General features: G+C 50.2%; 1 protein-coding gene across 8 annotated transcripts in view; it reads right to left on the bottom strand.

Moving 5' to 3' along the window:
• Positions 1 to 21,709, bottom strand: part of LOC140429216 (microtubule-associated serine/threonine-protein kinase 4-like) — a 651,560-nt gene that overhangs the window by 460,269 nt on the left and 169,582 nt on the right. For all 8 annotated transcript variants that reach the window (XM_072515935.1, XM_072515937.1, XM_072515936.1 and 5 more), the window contains one exon: positions 17,487 to 17,611. In XM_072515935.1, the coding sequence (XP_072372036.1) occupies positions 17,487 to 17,611 (125 nt within the window). The remainder of the gene's footprint in view (positions 1 to 17,486; positions 17,612 to 21,709) is intronic.

Genomic DNA, 21,709 nt, shown 5'->3' with positions numbered 1-21,709 from the left:
CAAAGATCACACAAAACAACTGCGACAATGTAGGAAATGACAGACTGGGCAGGCAGCAAGATAAAATCAACCTGGCTATTTACTCACAATGTCCCTTCTGGGCCCGACTGCCTTAAATTTTAACTTATGCTTCGAAGTAGTCAGCAGCTGAAGCTGCCCAACATCAGCCGGGTCCTCCTTTAAATATGCAAGTCGGGATCCAACAACCTAGCGGCACAATAGCACAGTGGTTAGCACTGTTGCTTCACAGCACCAGGGTCCCAGATTAGATTCCCAGCTTGGGTCAATGTTTGTGCGGAGTCTGCACGTTCTCCCCCGTGTCTGCGTGGGTTTCCTCCGGGTGCTCCGGTTTCCTCCCACAAGGCCCGAAAGACGTGCGGTTAGGTAATTTGGACATTCTGAATTCTCCCTCTGTGTACCCGAACAGGTGCCAGAATGTGGCGACTGGGGGCTTTTCACAGTAACTTCATTGCTGTGTTAATGTGAGCTTATTTGTGACAATAAAGATTATTATTGTTAACCCAGACCCCAGTTACAACTCCTAGCCAGTGGAAATAGTACTACGACTTTGCTACCAGGTGCACTGAAGAGGATCAGAAGCAGGGTTCAAGATAAAGTTTTAAGGAACTAGAGTTTAGGCCTCCACCGCCCCAAATTACAACCCACTCCCCTCTTAAAATGCCTCAAACCACAGCGTCCGTGTCTCCCCCCCGCCCCCCCACCACTCCCACTTCCTCAAACACCCATTCAAAACCCAGTCAGTCCACTTGCCCAAATGCTGGATGTTAACCTCTGACCACTTAAACCTCCGCAATGCTGCAGCGCCTCCCTGGATGCAAAGGCAGCCAGCACCTTGCTAAATGAGGTTAGACCGTTAAACTCTCGATGGCGGTGGAATCTAACTGATACCACTGATGGGCGACACGGTAGCACACAGGGATGGGGAGCACGGTAGCACAGTGGTTAGCACTGTTACTTCACAGCACCAGGTTCCCAGGTTAGATTCCCGGCTTGGGTCACTGTCTGTGCGGAGTCTGCACGTTCTCCCCGAGTCTGCGTGGATTTCCTCTGGGTGCTCCGGTTTCCTCCCACAAGTCCCGAAAGACGTGCTGTTAGGTGAGTTGGACAATCTGAATTCTCCCTCACTGTGCCGGAGTGTGGGGACTAGGGGATTTTCACAGTAACTTCATTGCAGTGTTAATGTAAGCCTAGTTGTGACAATAATAAAGATTATTATTATTTCACTATTGGATATCCGCTGGCAGTTAAAATTTCTGAGTAGTTCTAGCATCCGAAATCAGCAACATTATAGTAGAATCAAAGCTTTGACATGCCACGCTTAATGGAAATACGCCAGTGCGATCACAGCATTTTCTCTCCAGAAGTTAATTATGTAGCAGTCAGATTAGGTATGGCATTTTATCTAATCTGAGACTCAACAAACCCATCATGGCAGGGCAGTTGATATTTCTTTCAACAAACCATGAACTGATACCCAAAAAGTACTCCATTTTTAAAATACCCCAAAGCGTTTCAAATACAAAGCGTGGTTGACCTAACACACTGGAAAACCACAACATATATTTTGTAACCCCATGGAAGGTGGATAACATACCGGCATTTAAAGCCTTAAACACATCATTCATTAAATCCTTACTGAATAATATCCAGCGTTAAAAACATATAGAAAGGAAACAATGGAGAAATTAATAATTAAATAGGCAATCCTTCAATAGTTTCAACTCCATATGTATAAATATGACCAGGCTGGCTGCAGCACCTTTTGTAATATAGAATTTACAGTGTAAAAGGAGGCCATTTGGCCCGAGTCTGCACCGACCCTTGGAAAGACCACCCCACTTAAGCCCACACTTCCACCCTATCCCCATAACCCAGTAACCCCTCCTCACTTTTTGGGATACTAAGGACAATTTAGCATGGCCAATCCACCTAACCTGCACATCTTTGGACTGTGGGAGGAAACCGGAGCACCCAGAGGAAACCCACGCAGACACGGGGAGAACGTGCAGCCTCGGCACAGTGACCCAAGCCGAGAGTCGAACCTGGGACCCTGGAGCTGTGAAGTCACAGTGCTAAACCATTGTGCTATCGTGCCGCCCAATATATTCTGGGTTTTTTTTTTAATTTAAAAAAGAAAAGAAAGAAAATCGCTTATTGTCACAAGTAGGCTTCAATGAAGTTACTGTGAAAAGCCCCTAGTCGCCACCTCCCGGCACCTGTTCGGGGAGGCTGTTACGGGAATTGAACCGTGCTGCTGGCCTGCCTTGGTCTGCTTTCAAAGCCAGCGATTTTAGAGTAGCCAATTTTTCTTTTTCCAATTAAGGGGCAATTTAGCCTGGCCAATCCACCTAACCTGCACATCTTTCGGTTGTGGGGGTGAAACCCCCGCAGACGCTGGGAGAATGTGCAAACTCCACACGGACAGTGACCCTGAACCGGGATTCGAACCCAGGTCCTCAGCACTGCAGTCCCAGTGCTAACCACTGCGCTACGTGCCACCCCTGTTTTGTAATATATTCTCACATCAAAATTCAGCAACGCGTTTTAAGACCATAAGACCACTGTTGTTTGTAAAATATATACACATATATAAATGATCTGGAGGAAAATGTAAATGATCTGATTAGCGAGTTTGCAGATGACACTAAGGTAGGTGGAGTTGCAGATAGTGAAGGGGACCGTCAAGGATACAGCAGAATATTAATAGATTGGAGATTTGGGCAGAGAATTTGCAGATGAAGTTCAATCTAGACAAATGCGAGGTGATGCATTTTGGAAGATCAAATTCAAGTGTGAATTATACAGTAAATGGCAGAATCCTTAGGAGCATTGACATAGAGGGATCTGAACGTTCAGGTCCATAGTTCCATGAAAGTGGCAATGTAGTTGGATAAGGTGATCAAGAAGGTATATGGCATGCTTGCCTTCATCGGCCGGGGCATTGAGTACAAGGGTTGGAAGTTCATGTTACATTTGTACAAAATTTTAGTGAGGCCACATTTGGAATATTGCGTGCAGTTCTGGTTGCCACACTACCAGAAGAACATGGATGCTATGGACAGAGTGCAAAGAAGGTTTACCAGGAGGCTGCCTGCTCTGAAGGGTGTTAGCTATGAGGAGAGGTTGAATAAACTCAGATTGTTTTCGTTGGAAAGATGAAGGCTGAGGGGAGACCTGATTGAGGTCTACAAAATTACGAGAGATTATAGACAGGTTGAATTGTCAGAAACTTTTTCCCAGGGTGGAAGACTTAATTATAAGGGGGCACAGGTCCAAGGTGAAAGGGGGAAAGTTTTGGGGAGGTTTTTCACGCAGAGGGTGGTGGGTGCCTGGAACGCGTTGCCAATGGAGGTGGTGGAGGCAGGACAATAGCAACATTTAAGATGTATCTTAATAGACACATGAATGGCAGACACTGGGAGGGATGGGGGGATGGAGGGAATGGAGGGATACAGATCGTTTGGGCAATAAGTAGTAGGTCTAAATAAGGAATCTGGATCGGCACAGGCTTGGTGGGCCGAATGGCCTGTTCCTGCACTGTAATATAGGAGCAGAGTTAAGCCATTCAACTCACCGAGTCTGCTCCACCATTCAATCATGGCTGATACGTTTCTCATCCCCATTCTTCTGCCTTCTCCCCATACCTCTGATCCCCTTATTAATCAAGAATTTATCTCTCTCAGTCTTAAAGACACTCGGTGACTTAGCCTCCACAACCTTCTGCAGCAAAGAGTTCCACAGATTCACCACCCTCTGGCTGAAGAAATACCTCCTCATCTCAGTTTTAAAGGACCGTCCCTTCAGTCTGAGGCTGTGCCCTTGGGTTCTAGTTTTTCCTACTGGTGTAAACATCCATATCCACTCTATCTGGGCCTCTCAGTATCCTGTAAGCTTCAATAAGAACCTCCCTCATCCTTCTAAACTCCAATGAGTACAGACTTAGAGTCCTCAGCCGCTCCTCATATGACAAGCCCTTCATTCCAGGGATCATTCTTGTGAACCTCCTCTGGACCGTTCCCAAGGCCAACATATCCTTCCTTAGATACGGGGCCCAAAACTGCTCACATTACCACAAATGGGGTCTGACCTCAGAAGTACATCCCCGCTCTTGTGTTCAATATTATTCTTCTCCAGTCCCCATCCCAAAGCAATCTACAGAGTGTGAAGGCTGGTCAGTGTAAGTGTAAAGCTTGGATCACCAGAAGAGCACACAGGATGCCAGTGTACGGTTTTGATATTTTTATATGTCAGTCACGTTGAAGAAGATAACTGGATGCAGCAATTACCACGAGATATCAGCCCTAAAAGGCTGAAAATTATTTTCCAATTTCTTAAAGATGTTATAAATTCTTTTTTTTAAATAAATTTAGAGTACCCAATTCAGTTTTTCCAATTAAGGGGCAATTTAGCGTGGCCAATCCACCTAGCCTGCACATCTTTGGGCTGTGGGGGCGAAACCCATGCAAACACGGGGAGAATGTGCAAACTCCACACGTACAGTGACCCAGAGCCGGGATTGAACCGGGGACCTCGGCGCCGTGAGGCAGCAATGCTAACCAGTGCGCCACCGTGCTGCTCTTAAGATGTTATAATTTCTATCAGCACAGAATCTTTACTGTGTTAAAGAGTACCTGGATAATTTACCACCAGTTGTGCATCAAGAATACACATACACACACATTCCGTTTTTGCACCATTAATCAAAGCAATATAGTTTCAATTACAGGCTTAGAAGAGAAGCACTTGTTAAAACTAATTTGTTATCACATATCACAGTACAAGTGACTTCTCTGAAGTTCAATGCAATGTCTGCAATATCATAGTTAATTTTACTGAGTAGTCAAATTCTCTAGACCTAACAACTCATTTCATTACAGATCTTTAATAATTCTGAGTTACAAAACTTTTACATCTCGAACACTAGCTGACTGAGAGATACGAACTTCGGTACGAAAGAACAATGGGTGCGATTCTCCGAAATGGAGACTAAGTGTTCGCGCCATCGTGAACGGCGTCGCTTTTCACGACGGCGCGAAACGGGCGCAGGGACAACCGATTCTGACCCCCACAAGGGGCCAGCACGGCGCTGGAGCGGTTCACGGCGCTCCAGCCTTACATCCTGGCATGGACTGGGGGCAGCGGCAACCCACGCATGCAGTGGCGAAGCGCCAACCGACGCATGCGCGGTAGACTCGCTGAACACTCCAGCCCCGACGCAACACGGCGCGGGGGTTCTGGGGCCGGAAGCGGAACAAAGTAGGCCCGGCGGGGGGGGGGGGGGGGGGGGGGAGAAGAGGCCGGCCTGCCGATCGGTGAGCCCCAATCGCGGGCCAGACCCCATCGGAGGCCTCCCCCCCCCAGGTGAAGGAGCGCTTTTCCCCGCCCCACAGTCCGCCCCCCGACCCTTCGCGCAGAGTTCCCGCCGGCAGCGACCAGGGCTGAACGGCGCTGGCGGAACTCTGCCGTTTCCGCACGGTTGCTCGGCCCATACGGACCTGAGAATCGGCGGCCCCACTGCGGACAGCGTCAAACGCGACCGGCACCGTGCCGATTCTCCGCACCTCAAAGAATCGCGCGCCACCGTCGGGGCAGTGTGGCGCGGCCCGGCGCGGGGCTGGGAGAATCGCGCCCAATGTAACAATTCAAGCGCTACTCATTTGAATTCTCAATTTAATTAACAGATTTTAATTTGTTTTGCCACAACCCAAAAATATTATTCGTTGTGCCGATTTAAAACTGCCGACTCTCCATTACTGTATGTACTGGCTCCCTCTCCTGGACAGAGTAAGGCCACCCAGAGATGCATCAGTAAAAAATAAAATTACTCCAAAACCATTCATCCAACCCCACCCCCTTCTTTCCCCTCCCCCCCCCCCCCCAACCAGTTCCCACTTTTCTAGTTCTCAGTTTACATGTTCTTTGAGTTAAGTTCCATCTTCTAAAGTAGCTGTTTAATAAATGAAGAACTCAGAATTCAATTCATTTTGTCGAGAGACATTTTGCAAGGAACACACACATTAATTTTGTAGCTGTAGTTTCTGTACAATTGTGAAGGCAAAGTTCCATTGAAAATCAACAAATAAAGTACACCACCCAAACTATGTTATTAAGAGTATTAATGACGGGTTGGGCCTCATGTCGTCCAGTGAAGGATTCCTACTTGTAATATAATATCTTGCCAATATTACTCATTGTACAGAAGCTTTTTGTAATTACAAGCTACCTTCATGATAGCCTCATGGCACCTGGTTCACATTCATTTCACCAATTGGCTTTGTGCAGTTGCGTCGCCGGTCAAACGTTTTCCTGGCTGAACTCCGTGGCACAAGGGAGGGGATCAGGAGAATGGAAACGCAGAACCAGCAAGCATGAGTCAGTGATGGTTTGGGGGAAAGTCAGAGAACGTGGAGTTGGGATGGGGGCATTGAGGAGTCCGGTAACGGCTTGGCACTCTGAATTTGGTAGGAGCAGCCTGGCCATTTTGCCTTAGTAACATGGTTTGGGACTAGCTTTATTTAGGTAGATTTAGTTTTGTAGAGTGAAAATAAGGGACTTGAAGAGCAGTGTCAATACTACTGCAATACTGGCAGCATGGTGGGACAGCAGTTAGCACTGCTGCCTCAGTGCCAGAGATCCGGTTTCGATTCCAACCTCGGGCGACTGTGTGGAGTTTGCACGTTCTCCCCGTGTCTGCGTGGGCTTTCTCCGGGTGCTCCGGTTTCCTCCCACAGTCCAAAGATGCGCAGGTTAGGTGGATTGGCTATGCTAAATTGTTCCTTGGTGGGGTTACGGGGATAGGGTGGTGGATTAGACCCAGGTGCTCTTTCAGAGGGTCGGTGCAGACTCGATGAGCCAAATGGCGTCCTTCTGCACTGTAGGGATTCTATGGTTCTTGAAATGTGGGTCCATCTCAGGATTTATACTGGCAGAGTCGCTACAGGGTTTTGAGTTCACCTACAACATTTCAATTATCCCCGGTGAGAGTGATCTCAGATAATATCCTTTACAATGCAGAGAAGGGGGGTCAGCAGGGCCCACAGACTGACGAGAACAACATTGGTCACGAATGTGAATATTTAGTAAAGTGTTAATGCAAGAACACAACATTGTTCTGTCCAAAATCACAAAATGTCCCAAAGTTCCCTGTAACCATCAATGCGTACCAACCATGAGGCATGCCAGTACATTTAGTGCTCTGACTAAGCTCGCCTCAACAAATAATGATGCAGATATGAATGCAATGTGAAACATTTCCAAATGAAATTCTAAACTTGGAAAACACCTCTGTGCTCTCAATAAGACTTGTGTTAATGGCAATGGAGTTGGGCAAGTTCTGACGGTGATGAAAAGCCTCCCTGTTTGACCAGGAGGCACTCCATAGACTGCCAGTGCGTTACTTTGGAAAAATGGTGCACTCGCCATTCAAACTCTCTCCACCACCTTCTCCCCTCCCCCTGTCACTCACCAACTGCCCCCATCACCATAGACCTATCCAATGTCATAATTTCTCTCCCCTGTCACACTTGAATCGTGTTGCGTTACTCTGGACCCTATGATGCTCCACCTCCACTCACATTGCGTTTTTTCTGCTGAGAGACGACATCCATTGCCATCCCCATGCCCCCCCACCCCCCACCACCCCCTTCCTGTTATCTGAGCCACCTCTCTTGTCCCCCTCTGTGACTCACCCAATGAGAAATTCACCTACCACTCTGACTTTACCACGTCCCACTCCCCTCTTTGGCTATCACTGTTACCTTGTATCACCAGTACTTGGCATTCTTCCCCAAGGACCCCACCATCAATATTAACCACCTTTCCCTCTAAGAGCCCTCCTGCCATCTCCAATTTCCCAAGACACTCTTTCCCGTGCACTCCCACTACTCCGGATACTCTCCCCGCCCTTCTCATGTAGACCTGCCTTCCTTGCCGAGCCTTCGCTCTATTCTCTTGCACTCTATTCACTCCACCCCCACCCGGCTTGCGGCTTTCGTCTGCCTCCCTTGGTGCAACATTTGGTAACCGCACTCGAGTGAAGTTACGCGAGGTGCCCAGAGAAGGAGAAAGCAACACCCGTGGCCCTCAAAGTCATGGAAGGAGTGAAGCTCGGCGGGTGCACACAACTTACAGATGGTCATAAAATTGAACATTCTAAACTCTTGCTGGCGAGGAACTGAATTTGGAGGATGAACCTAATTCCACAGGCCTTGTAATGGGCATGCACAAAACGCTCATGCAAATGGAGTTTATCCAGCCACTGGGAAACAGATACTTTTTGCCTCCTGCCAAATTAAGTGATTTTCGCTGCCGGTATGAGTGAAAAATTCTGCCCACTGTTTTTATAGCAAACAGTAGGGGTGACAGTATTTTATAGTGCTTCAAGCAGCAGCAAAAATGTAAGACGGTTTTGAAGGCTAATTTTCAAATGAAGGTTGATGGCAGAGGTGAATTTGAGTGGAATTCTTGGCATCTTTTCGACAGACCGTCATACTTGGGATTTTTGGCAGCTTACTGTTTCCAGGTTTCTCAAAGGGAGGGACAGAGGATTAGAAAAAAGGGAGGGAAGAAATGCCGTCACTGTTGTTACAAAGGCAGTTTAATTTGTGGCACTAGCTAAGTTGGCAGTAAAAATTTTCTAAAGATCATCTTTTTGGGAATAAAGAAGATATTCATTTATATACATACATAACATGTGTGTGATGGAGTGTTGACTCAAAGCTATATATCTAAGTGCGATGGAGTTTTCACTCAATATGAGGAATTCTGTTAGTACAATTTTGAGCTTTGAACGGTTACTATATATACATACCAATGTACATTTATACATTATACAATGTACAATATACATTTTCCCTCCCATATTTCCAATTGATTTTGAACATAGAACATACAGTGCAGTAGGAGGCCATTCAGCCTATCGAGTCTGCACCGACCCACTTAAGCCCTCACTTCCATCCTATCCCCGTAACCCAATAATCCCTCCAAACCTTTTTTGGTCACCAAGGGCAATTTAGCATGGCCAATCCACCTAACCTGCACGTCTTTGGACTGTGGGAGGAAACCGAAGCACCCGGAGGAAACCCAGGCAGACACGGGGAGAAGGTGCAGACTCCGCACAGACAGTGACCCAGCAGGGAATTGAACCTGGGACCCTGGCAGACAGTGCTAATCACATGTGCTACTGTGGTGCCCAAATTTTGGTCCAGAATCTTGTCGGAAGAACACACAATCACGCAAAAAGACATCATGGCGCGCATCCCAATGTCATTGCACACCCGCATGATATTTCGGTTGCTGGGTGCTTGCAAGAGTTGACAATCAAGCTGGCAATTTAGCCCATTAAGGGCCAACTGAACTCAATTTTTCATGGCCTGTCCACTTTAATGGTTGGCAGGTCGATCGATTGGCCAGGTGGCCTGTGTGTTTTAGCTACAACCTCAATCGAGGGCAAGATTGAATGTCGAGCTGACATAATATTTTAAACAGGTGTCTGGGCACTAAGATTTGTGCTTGGATACACTGCCTAGATACTCCTTGCAGCATTTCTCCATTGTCATTTTTAAAAAACAGGTCGGCAGCTCCCTCAGACAGTTCCACGTCAGCTGTCCCCAACGGAGCACACTAGAAGCGTCAGACCGTACCCTCCCTCTTCTCGGCACACGCTCACTTCCCTGGCAGCGCTGTGCCTTTCCCAGCCGGAAGCAGGTTTCCTGCCCGCTTCCGGGCCCACCGAGCGTGCACGCCCCATGGGCGAAAAAAATTACCCCTTGGCTTTCTTTTCCTTACTGGCGCTCGATCAATAACTCCAGAAACGAGATTGGAGACAATTGAAGGCTTTATTGGACTCGATGTTTCCCGCAGCAGCGCAGGTGCTGGGGAGATACCGGCTCTCATACTCCGCCTTACTGGGCGGAAACAGCAGGCAGACTTCACCAATGAAATAGCAGTCTCAGGTACCTCCCACACCAATGGTCTTACAGCATTATTCAGGATACCGTAATGCCCCTAACACCGACTACCACATTCACCTCCTGTTAAAAAAAGAGCCCGGCGGGGGGGGGGGTCTCGCATTATACAGTGGTAGAGGTTGAGGTTATGGTGGTACCCTGTATACATTAGCACAGTGTTTTGCCTCGTTACATGTCGCAACTAATTACAGTAATTATTCACAGTTAGAATTAAGCAATTAGTCAATCGGGGGCCCTGGTCGTCCTCTGCGATTGTCGTAGCTTCGGCGGTGATGCAGGCACCGGCTCGGGCATCCGTGCCTCCGGGAGCGAGACTTCGGCTTCTTCAGCAGCTTCATCACCCCTAGATGGGACCAGTGGAAGGACCGATCCACCTGGGAAGGGGGCGGCTGTGGGGTGTGCCGGTGGGAGGGAGGGTGGGGTCGGTGGGGATCCAGCAGGCGCCAGGTCCCGTAGGGAGACCGTATCCTGTCGGCCATCGCGGTACGCCACCTAGGCGTATTGAGGGTTGGCGTGAAGGAGGTGGAACCTCTCGACCAATGGGTCCGATTTGCGCCCGCACGTGTTTACAGAGCAGGATGGGTCCAGGAGCCGCCAGCCAGGTTGGGAGCGAGGTCCCGGAGGAGGACTTCCTAGGGAAGACAAGGAGATGTTAGTGAGGGGTTTGGTTGGTCGCGGTACACAGCAGTGATCGGATGGAGTGGAGAGCATCCAGGAGGACTTCCTGCCAGCGGGAGACTGGGAGATTCCTGGACCGTAGGGCCAGTAGGACGGTCTTCCAGACTGTTCCGTTCTCGCTCTCCACCTGCCCGTTTCCCCGGGGGTTGTAACTGGTCATCCTGCTTGAGGCAATGCCCTTGCTGAGCAGGAATTGACGCAATTCGTCGCTCATGAAGGAGGACTCCCTATCGCTGTGTATGTAGGCGGGGAAACCAAACAGCATGAAGATACTGTGGAGGGCTTTTATGACGGTGGCTGCGGTCATGTCTGGGCAGGGGATGGCGAATGGGAACCGGGAGTACTCGTCAATCATGTTCAGGAAGTACATGTTGCGGTCGGTGGAGGGGAAGGGCCCTTTGAAGTCCATACTGAGGCGTTCAAAGGGACGGGAAGCCTTCATCAGGTGCACTTTCTCTGGCCGGTAGAAGTGCGGTTTGCATTCCGCGCAGATTTGACAATTCCGGGTGGCGGTCCTGACCTCCTCGATGGAGTAGGGCAGGTTGCGGATCTTGATAAAAGTGGAAAAAGCGAGAGACCCCGGGGTGGCAGAGGTCCTCGTGGAGGGCCCGGAGGCGATCCACTTGTGCGTTGGCACGTGCCGCGGGATAGGGCATCAGGAGGCTCGTTTAGCTTCCCGGGACGATACAGGATCTCATAGTTGTAGGTGGAGAGCTCAATCCTCCACCGTAAGATCCTATCATTCTTTATCTTGCCCTGCTGTGCATTATCGAACATGAAAGCAACCGACCGTTGGTCAGTGAGGAGAGTGAATCTCCTGCCGGCCAGGTAATGCCTCCAGTGCCGCACAGCTTCTACTATGGCCTGGGCCTCCTTTTCAACTGAGGAATGGTGGATTTCTGAAGCATGGCGGGTGCATGAGAAGAGGGCCACGGGTCTGCCCGCTTGGTTGAGGGTGGCCACCAGGGCTACGTCGGATGCGTTGCTCTCGACTTGGAAGGGGAGGGGTACATCGATTGCGTGCATCGTGGCCTTTGCGATGTCCGCTTTGATGCGGCTGAAGGCCTGGCGAGCCTCTGCCGACAGGGGAAAAACCGTGGATTGAATTAGTGGGCGGGACTTGTCCACATAGTTGGGGACCCACTGGGCATAATACGAAAAAAGTTCCAGGCAGCATTTCAGTGCCTTGGAGCAGTGGGGGAGGGGGTACTTCATGAGGGGGCGCATGCGTTCGGGATCTGGTCCTATAACTCCATCATGCACCACGTAGCCGAGGATAGCTAGACGGTCGGTGCTGAACACGCATTGGTCCTTGTTATATGTTAGATTAAGGATTTTTGTGGTATGGAGAAATTTTCGGAGGTTGGTGTCGTGGTCCTGCTGGTCGTGGCCGCAGGTGGTGATGTTATCGAGGTATAGAAATGTGGCCCGCAAACCATACCGGTCAACCATTCGGTCCATATCCCGTTGGAAGACCGAGACTCCATTTGTGACACCGAAGGGAACCCTTAGGAAGTGGTAGAGCCGCCCATCTGCTTCGAATGCAGTGTATTTGCGGTCGCTAGAGGTATGCGGATTTTAGATCCACCGTGGAAAAGACCTTGTATTGTGCAATCTGATTGACCAGATCAATATGCGGGGGAGGGGGTACGCGTCGAGCTGCGTCTACCTGTTGATGGTCTGACGATAATCAATGACCATCCTATGCTTCTCCCCGGTCTTTACAACCACTAGTTGAGCTCTCCACGGACTGTTGCTAGCCTCAATAATACCTTCCTTCATTAACCGCAGGACCTCCGACCTAATGAAGGTCCGGTCCTGGGCACTGTACCGTCTGCTCCTGGTGGCGACGGGTTTGCAATCCAGAGTGAGGTTCGCAAAAAGGGAAAGCGGATCGACCTTGAGGGTCACGAGGCTGCAGACAGTGAGGGGAGGTATAGGGCCGTCAAATTTAAAAGTTAAACTCTGGAGGTTACATTCGAAATCTAACCCTAGGAGCGTGGCAGCGCAGAGGTGAGGGAGGACGTAGAGGCGGAAATTTTTTAATTCCCTTCCCTGGACTGTGAGGTTTGCTACGCAGAACCCTTTGATCCTACCGAGTGAGACCCGGAGGTCAGGGAGATTTTTTGATTAACTGGGTGGATGGGAAGAGAACAGCGCCTTACCGTGTTGGAGTGTATGAAGCTGTGTGCTCCCGGAATCGATCAGGCAGGATGTTTCGTGCCCATTGATGAGCACGGTCGTCGTCGCGGTCGAGAGCGTTCGGGGCCGAGAATGGTCCAGGGTCACCGAGACAAGTCTGGCAGAAGTTGGAGGTTTTCCTCGGGCGGTGTGTGGTCATCCGAACCGGGGTCCTGAGGCTCCAGCCAAGATGGCGCCGCCCACTGGTCGCACATGGCTGGGGGGGGGGGGGGGGGTGCAAGATGGCGGCACCCATCCGTCGCACGTGGTCCCTGGGGAACAAGATGGCAGCGCCCAGGGCCCGAAAGTGGCCCTGGAACAGGAAGATGGCGGCGCCCGCTGGCCGCACACAGCTCGTGGAGAGGGTTGGGGTGGTGGTCCCAGTTCGCCCCGGAGACCGCAGCGACCGCCCGGGCCTGGCATACCGCCATGAAATGGCCCTTTTTGCCCCACCCTTTGCAGGTGGAGGAGCGGGCCGGGCAGCGCTGCCGGGGGTGCTTGGTTGCCCGGAAAAATAACAGCGGGGCCACCCGGGGTTGCCTGATAGTCGCACAGCACAAGCTTGTGGGGGGGGGTGGGGGATGCATCGGAGTTGGCCGCTGGGGGATTCCACGCTGCCCAATGGGTCGCCGCGCGGTCGGGTACGTAAGCACGGGCATTTCGGGAGGCCACATCTAGGGGCCTAGCAAGGGCCGTGCTTCCTTGAGGCCTATGTCTCTTTTTCTAGCAGCCGCTGGTGGATGTGGGAGGACAGCATACCTGCGTCCCCGATCAAAAGTTGTGTGTGGTCGCTGGCTGAAACTTGCGGGTAGTCACAGTTCCTGCCTAACACCAGGAGCGCCCGGTAGAATTCCTCCAGCGATTCCCCGGGGATTTGTTGCCTCGTTGCTAGCAGATGTTGGGCGTAAACCTGGTTTACTGGGCGAATATAGTGTCCTTTCAGCAGGGTCATTGCGGCCTCAAAATTGTCCGCATTCTCGATGAGGTTGTAGATCTCTGGGCTCACCCTTGAGTCGAGAACTTGCATTTACTGGTCCCCCGTAGGTTCAGTCGTGGCTGTCCTGAGGTACCCTTTGAAGCACGCCAGCCAGTGTTTGACGGTTGTCACTGAGTTTGCCGCATGGGGGCTGAGCTGCAGACACTCCGGCGTGATTCGGAGCTCCATTCTTTAAAATCTAGTACAATAAATTGATGCTCGATCAATAACTCCAGAAGTGAGATTGGAGACAATTGAAGGCTTTATTGGACTAGATGTTTCCCCCAGCAGCGCAGGTACAGAATGCAGCTGCTAGGGAGACACAGGCTCTTATACTCCGCCTTACTGGGCAGAACCAGCAGGCAGGCTTCACCAATGATCTTGCTGTCTCAGGTACATCCCACACCAATGGTCTTACAGCATCAACCTGGGTACCGTAATACCCCTAATACCGACTGCCACACTTACTTCAAATCCCACTGCCACAGACTTCTCCAGCAAAAATTAACAGATCATGGATTTATTGATCAGTAATAACAAGGCCATCTGATTAGCTATCTCGGCAACACACGATGAATGTAGGAATTGCAGGTATATTGTATTATATGTATCTTGTGCCTCAGGGGTTAAAAGCCTTGATTAGCATGTGACTGCTGCAGAAACAGAACAAAGAACAATGCAGCACAGGAACAGGCCCTTCGGCCCTCCAAGCCTGTACCAGTCATGATACCAACATTGGCACTTCATTGTGCCGTATCCCTCTACATCCATCCTATCCATGTGTTTGTCAAGATGTCTTTTGAACGCCGTTAATGTTCCACAAGCTCCCCTGGCAACACGTTTCTGGCACTCGCCTGGTTTGAAAGATTTTGGGAGCCAGAGGTGCATCGTAAAAGCTGGGGCTAATAGATTTCTGTTCGGACTCAAGAGGGTTCTTGTGGAGTATTAAATTAGAGACCTTTGTGTTCAGTTAGTAAGATGATGTAACTAATGGGAGGAGCTAGCATTTTGGCCGTGAAGCAGAGATTGTGGAGTTGTTTATTGGAAGTCAAACCCTGAAGACAGTTTCTGAAGACTTCAGTTAGAGATCTTGCATTGTTCTGTCAGGATTCAGGCCTAGCTCTGAGAACATATCCCAAAGAACATCTCTTCAGAAAGTATGTCTGGGTCTGCTAATTGTATTTAAAAGTGGATTAGGAATACAGAGGGGGAAGAGAACTTGCGCTCCAGAGGGGGAAGAGAGTCCACGCGCCAGAGGAGGAAGAGCGTCCGCGCGCCAGAGGGGGAAGAGCGTCCGCGCGCCAGAGGGGGAAGAGAGTCCGCGCGCCAGAGGGGGAAGAGAGTCCGCGCGCCAGAGGGGGAAGAGAGTCCGCGCGCCAGAGGGGGAAGAGAGTCCGCGCGCCAGAGGGGGAAGAGAGTCCGCGCGCCAGAGGGGGAAGAGAGTCCGCGCGCCAGAGGGGGAAGAGAGTCCGCGCGCCAGAGGGGGAAGAGAGTCCGCGCGCCAGAGGGGGAAGAGAGTCCGCGCGCCAGAGGGGGAAGAGAGTCCGCGCGCCAGAGGGGGAAGAGAGTCCGCGCGCCAGAGGGGGAAGAGAGTCCGCGCGCCAGAGGGGGAAGAGAGTTTGTGCGCCAGAGGGGGAAGAGAGTCCGCACGCCAGAGGGAGAAGAGAGTTCGCACTCCAGAGGGGGAAAGTGAGTTCGCGCACCAGAGGGGGAAGAGAGTTTGTGCGCCAGAGGGGGAAGAGAGTTTGCGCGCCAGAGGGGGAAGAGAGTTTGCGCGCCAGAGGGGGAAGAGAGTTCGCGCGCCAGAGGGGGAAGAGAGTTTGCGCGCCAGAGGGGGAAGAGAGTTTGTGCGCCAGAGGGGGAAGAGAGTCCGCACGCCAGAGGGAGAAGAGAGTTCGCACTCCAGAGGGGGAAAGCGAGTTCACGCACCAGAGGGGGAAAGCGAGTTCACGCACCAGAGGGGGAAAGCGAGTTCGCGCACCAGAGGGGGAAGAGAGTTTGTGCGCCAGAGGGGGAAGAGAGTTCGCGTGCCAGAGGGGGAAGAGAGTTCGCGCGCCAGAGGGGGAAGAGAGTTTGTGCGCCAGAGGGGGAAGAGAGTCCGCACGCCAGAGGGAGAAGAGTGTTCGCACTCCAGAGGGGGAAAGCGAGATCACGCACCAGAGGGGGAAAGCGAGTTCGCGCGCCAGAGGGGGAAAGCGAGTTCGCGCGCCAGAGGGGAAAGGCGAGTTCGCGCGCCAGAGGGGGAAAGCGAGTTCGCGCGCCAGAGGGGGAAGAGAGTCCGCACGCCAGAGGGAGAAGTGAGTTTGCACGCCAGAGGGGGAAAGCGAGTTCGCGCGCCAGAGGGGGAAAGCGAGTTCGCGCGCCAGAGGGGGAAGAGAGTCCGCACGCCAGAGGGAGAAGTGAGTTTGCACGCCAGAGGGGGAAAGCGAGTTTGCGCACCAGAGGGGGAAAGCGAGTTCGCGCGCCAGAGGGGGAAAGCGAGTTCGCGCGCCAGAGGGGGAAGAGAGTCCGCACGCCAGAGGGAGAAGTGAGTTTGCACGCCAGAGGGGGAAAGCGAGTTTGCGCACCAGAGGGGGAAGAGAGTTCGCGCGCCAGAGGGGGAAGAGAGTTCGCGCGCCAGAGGGGGAAGAGAGTTCGCGCGCCAGAGGGGGAAGAGAGTTCGCGCGCCAGAGGGGGAAGAGAGTTTGTGTGCCAGAGGGGGAAGAGAGTTCATGTGCCAGAGGGGGAAGAGAGTTTGTGTGCCAGAGGGGGAAGAGAGTTTGTGTGCCAGAGGGGGAAGAGAGTTTGTGTGCCAGAGGGGGAAGAGAGTTTGTGCGCCAGAGGGGGAAGAGAGTTCACGCGCCAGATGGGGAAGAGAGCTTGCACGCCAAAGGGAGAAGAGAGCCCGCGCGCCAAAGGGGGGAGAACGTGTGCTTGAGGCTTCTGTTGTTTCAGCAAAGAGCCAGCAGACATAATGGGCAAACATACACAACGACTGAGTTCCACAGCCCTCTGGGGTAAAGAATTCCAAAGATTCACAACCCTCTGTGCAAAGAAATTTCTCCTCATCTCGGTCCTTCGTGTCCTCCCTCTTATTTTGAATTGTGTCCCCTGGTTCTAGGCTCCCCAACCAAGGGAAACATCTTACCTGCGTCGACCCTGTCTATTCCTTTAAGCATCCCGCAGGTGACTAATTTTGTACTTTAGTACCAGTGATTAATCCAACATCTTTCATCAGCTTTCTGTAAACCCAAAATTTCTTTGCTGTTGTGTTATGTTTGTAAACCTCAGTAGAATGTATTTAATTAGAGGTTCCTCACCTAATATCGAGCATTAAATAGTTTCCACACTGGTGGAAAGCAAAGCAGCATGCGGACTGTGGCAACATTCGTATCTGTAAGTTCACATTGATGCAATCTGTACAATCTGTACAAGCTCCAACCTGTTTTCCTGCCAGGTCCAAAAATAGACATCCAGATCTTACATACAAGTGGAATTTTATTTTGCCAACCACTTCGGTGAGTAAAAATGCAAGATTGAAATGGAGAGGAAAAAAGAAAGGAAGAAAAGAACAGATATGAAATAAATAAATTAAATAGCTATTAATGCTATACACCACCTATCAATGTCTTATTCTGTTACATTTTTCCAATATGCACTAAAGTTTGAAAGAATGGACTTACCAAACTCGCAGTGAGGGAAGGAGCTGACTGACCCAATGTCTGGCTGTGCATGCGAACGAGATTTGTCGTTTCCATAGCCTGTTGCCATGATAGTGTTGTAGAAGCCAGTGGAAGAAGATATTTTCCTGAGTTAGAATAAAAATGTTTTAAAAGTTTCTTTATAAAGTCAATCAAGCACCGCATATTTCTCTGAAGAACAGGTCAAGCATTTTTCAAGCCGAGTCTGAATGTTTGTTTTTTATATCCCTTAACAGGTATAACATTTTCTCAACAGGACTGATATTCATAGCAGACAGAGTTGTACACACAAAAAGTACAAGTAGAAGCAACATTTTCAATAGTGCAATGGTTAATTTATATAACTAGGGTGCTCAAGTTCCACTAACTTCGGCCACATAAAGAATCAACTCGGGTGACCATATAAGCTGGTAGACTCAACTGACCTCAGTGCATTTACGTTTGGTAGAGTTAACACCAACCGGTGTTCCTGGATCATTACACAGCACATGTAAACATGAAATAGCCAAATGGCAATCGAGTTCCACACATGGAGGGGATCCAAAGGAGGTTCACAAGAATGATCCCTGGAATAAAGGACTGGTCATATGAGGAGCGGTTAAGGACTCTGGGTCCATACTCAATGGTGTTTAGAAGGATAAGGCGGGGGGGTGATTTCATTAAAACTTACAGGCACTGAGAGGCCTAGATATAGTGAACATGGAGAGGATGTTTCCACTAGTAGGAGAAAGTGGAACCCGAGTGCACAGACTCAGACTAAAGGGACGATCCTTTGAAACAGATGAGGAGGAATTTCTTCAGCAGAGGGTGGTGAATCTGTGGAACTCTTTGCCGCAGAAGGCTGTGGAGGCCAAGTCACCGAGTGTCTTTAAGACAGAGGTAGATAGGTTCTTTATTAATAAGGGGATCAGGGGTTATGGGGAGAAGGCTGGAGAATGGGGATGAGAAACATATCAGCCATGATTGAATGGCAAAGCAGACTTAATGGGCCGAATGACCTAATTCTGCTCCTATATCGTATGGTCTTATACAGAATGGCAACTTGGAGAAGGTACCATAAGGCGATTGATATCTGCCAAATTGTACCTCAGCAAAGAATCAGCAACTTTAGGGGAGGAGGAAAGGGAAGAAAGTTGCTCCCGGGCAAGGAAAGCAAAAGAAAAAGTTATGAAGAAAAGTCAAAAGCAAAATGTGCCATTAAAAATAGAGATAATCTTACCCATACTGTTTTTAAGCAGAAACCAAGTACAGCTACAAGTGATCTCCTCAGAAGAAAATTATTACAGATTTTTTTTTTTTTTTAAATCTGAGTTTTTATTTTACTTTTTCTGATAGTCTCTTTTGTCTTTTTCTCTCTCTCTCAATCCCATCTGTATTTCCCAATCATAATATCACTTTCTCTCTATATATGATTTCAATTTAATTCATATTTCCTCCTTTGAGTTTCCTGGTTTGGACTCTGCATGTCTCAGTGAGCATTTTTCAGTTTAGTTGGTTAAAGTGCCTTACTGTTTCTTGTCCTGTTAGCCGATGTCAGATAGCCCCTGTTGGGGGCACAGCACTGGAACAGGCAACCAGTGGCTGGCGGCCTCCTCTCTAAAGCTGGTTAAATTTTTATCAGTGAAGTGAATCGTGAGTACCGTCCCTTCACAGCAGCCCACAGAATTCAGGTCATACCCGCCAATATTATCAAGTTATTTCTAGCAGGTTAATGTCATCTGATGATGACCCATTGCAGCTGCCCTATGCTTTTGCATTCAGAATGATAGCTTAGTGATCATTTTTTGAAGCAACTGAGACACCTGACAAATTTTCATACACCACCCTCGTCAATTAAATGCCACCTTTACAAAACCCATGAAATATGACAGCTTTCAATATTTACAGAAAGATTCCATTCCATCAAGCGGATTGAGAAAAGTAACAAGGCAAAAGCCACAGTGCATTAATATGTCATAAAGTACAGTAACTTCATCTGCAAACGTGGGAATTCGAGAAGAATCATACCGAAAGATAAATCTCTCGGATTTGTTTAAACATTCACAGCTGGGTACAAAGTTTTATTGAAAAGCTTTCAAATCATTGTACATCTACAATAAGCGTCTCTTGTGAATTCCAATATGCACACAATCTCATAATAAATATTTACACTTTTGATATTTGCCATTCCATTGTCCTTGTTTTATTTAAAAAATATTTTTATTCTCCTCCTTTTTCACATTTTCTCCCACATTTACACCCATCGACAATAAACAATAATCAGCAAGATATGTCAATCTCCATAATAATAACGATCCCATCCGCCCACCAACCCCCAAACATCAGCCCGCATGTTTACATAAACAAATGACAAAAAGGAATCAGGGATTACCCATAGTCACCCTTAATATACACAGCCCTCCTCCCCCCACAACCCTCCCACCCATCCCCCCCCCCCCCCCCAACAAATGTTCGATGTTGTCCAGTTCTTGAAAGTGCATAATAAGTAGTGCCCATGATTTGTAGAACCCTCTGAGCTTCCCCTCAGTTCGAACTTAACCTTCTCAAGGGTCAAGTATTCCAACAGGTTCCCCCGCCATGCCAGGGCACTGAGTGGAGAGGCTGCTCTCCATTCCAGCAGGATCCGCCTTCGGGCGATCAACGAGGCGAAGGCTATGATATCTGCCTCCGCTCCCGTTTCCAACCCTGGCTGGTCCGACACCCGAATATGGCCTCCCGGGGACCCGGGTCCAGTTTCACACGCACCACCTTGGAAACTACCCTAAACACCTCCTTCCAGTACTCCCCTAGCTTTGGACAGGACCAAAACATATGAATGTGATTAGCGGGACCGCCCCCCGCCCCCGCCCCCCCGCCCCCCTCCCCCTCCCCGCCTCGCCCCCCCGCCCCGCCCCCCCCCACCTCGCCCCCCCTCCCCCCCCCCTTCCCCCACCCCCTCCCCCTCCCCCCGCAATGCTCACACACATCCTCTACTCCTTCAAAAAAATCGGCTCATCCTTGCCCTCGTGAGGTGCGCTCTATGTACCACCTTCAGTTGTATCAGCCCCAACCTCGCACATGAGGTGGAGGCATTCACTCTCCGGAGCACCTCACACCAGACCCCCCTCCTCTATAACTTCTCCCAGCTCTTCCTCCCACTTTGGTTTTGATCCCTTCCAGTGGTGCCTTATCCTCTTCCAAAATAGCTCCGTGCACCGCTGACACTGCCCCCTTCTCCAGTCCCCTTGTCGCCAGCACCTCCTCCAGCAATGTGGAGGCCGGTTCCTCTGGGAAGCTCTGTATCTCCTTCCTGGCAAAATCCCGAACCTGCATGTACCTAAACACTTCGCCCTGCTCCAGCCCATACTTCGCTTCCAGCTCCCTCAATCCTGCAAACCGACCCCGAAGAAACAAATCTTTCAGCGTCTTAATCCCCCTCGCTTCCCATTTCCGAAAACTTCCATCCCACCTCCCTGGCTCAAATCTGTGGTTCCCCCGAATCGACATTTCCCTTGACCCTTCCCCCAACCCGAAGTGTTGGCGAAACTGCCTCCAGATTTTCAATGAAGCTATTATTACCGGACTCCCTGAGTATTTCCCCGGAGCTATCGGGAGCGGCGCTTTTGCTAGTGCGTTCAGCCCCGACCCCCTGCACAAACTCTCCTCCATTCTGACCCACAGAGAATCAACCCCTCTGACCCAGCTCTGCACCTTCTCCACATTCGCCGCCCATTAGTAGTAGAACAGGTTCGGGAGACCCAAACCCCCTGCCTGCCTTCCCCTCTGTAGCAGCACCTTTCTCACTCTGGCCACCTTCCCTCCCCATATGAATGAGGTAATCCTTCCCTCAATCTCCCTGAAAAAAGACTTTGGCAGGAAAATCAGTAGGCATTGAAAAATAAACAGAAATCGCGGAAACACATTCATTTTAACCGCCTGTACCCGACCCGTCAGTGACAGAGGAAGGCCATCCCACCTTGCCAGATCGGCTTTCACTCTCCCCACCAAACTAATGATATTGTACCTGCGAAGCCTCCCCACTCCCGGGCAACCTGCACCCCCACATACCTAAAGTGAGTCCCTGTCCTACGGAATGGCAGCCCCCCCACCCCTGTCCCTACCCCCAGCCGAGACACCACAAAATACTCACTCTTATCCAGGTTCAGCTTGTACCCAGAGAAAGACCCAAATACCCGCACTAGCTCCAATATTCCTCCTATCGACGC

Source organism: Scyliorhinus torazame, chromosome 9, assembly GCF_047496885.1.
Source record: "Scyliorhinus torazame isolate Kashiwa2021f chromosome 9, sScyTor2.1, whole genome shotgun sequence".
Classification (NCBI taxonomy): domain Eukaryota; kingdom Metazoa; phylum Chordata; class Chondrichthyes; order Carcharhiniformes; family Scyliorhinidae; genus Scyliorhinus; species Scyliorhinus torazame.
Note: the sequence above shows the minus strand (reverse complement) of the source record. Positions and strands in the feature narration are given on the sequence as shown.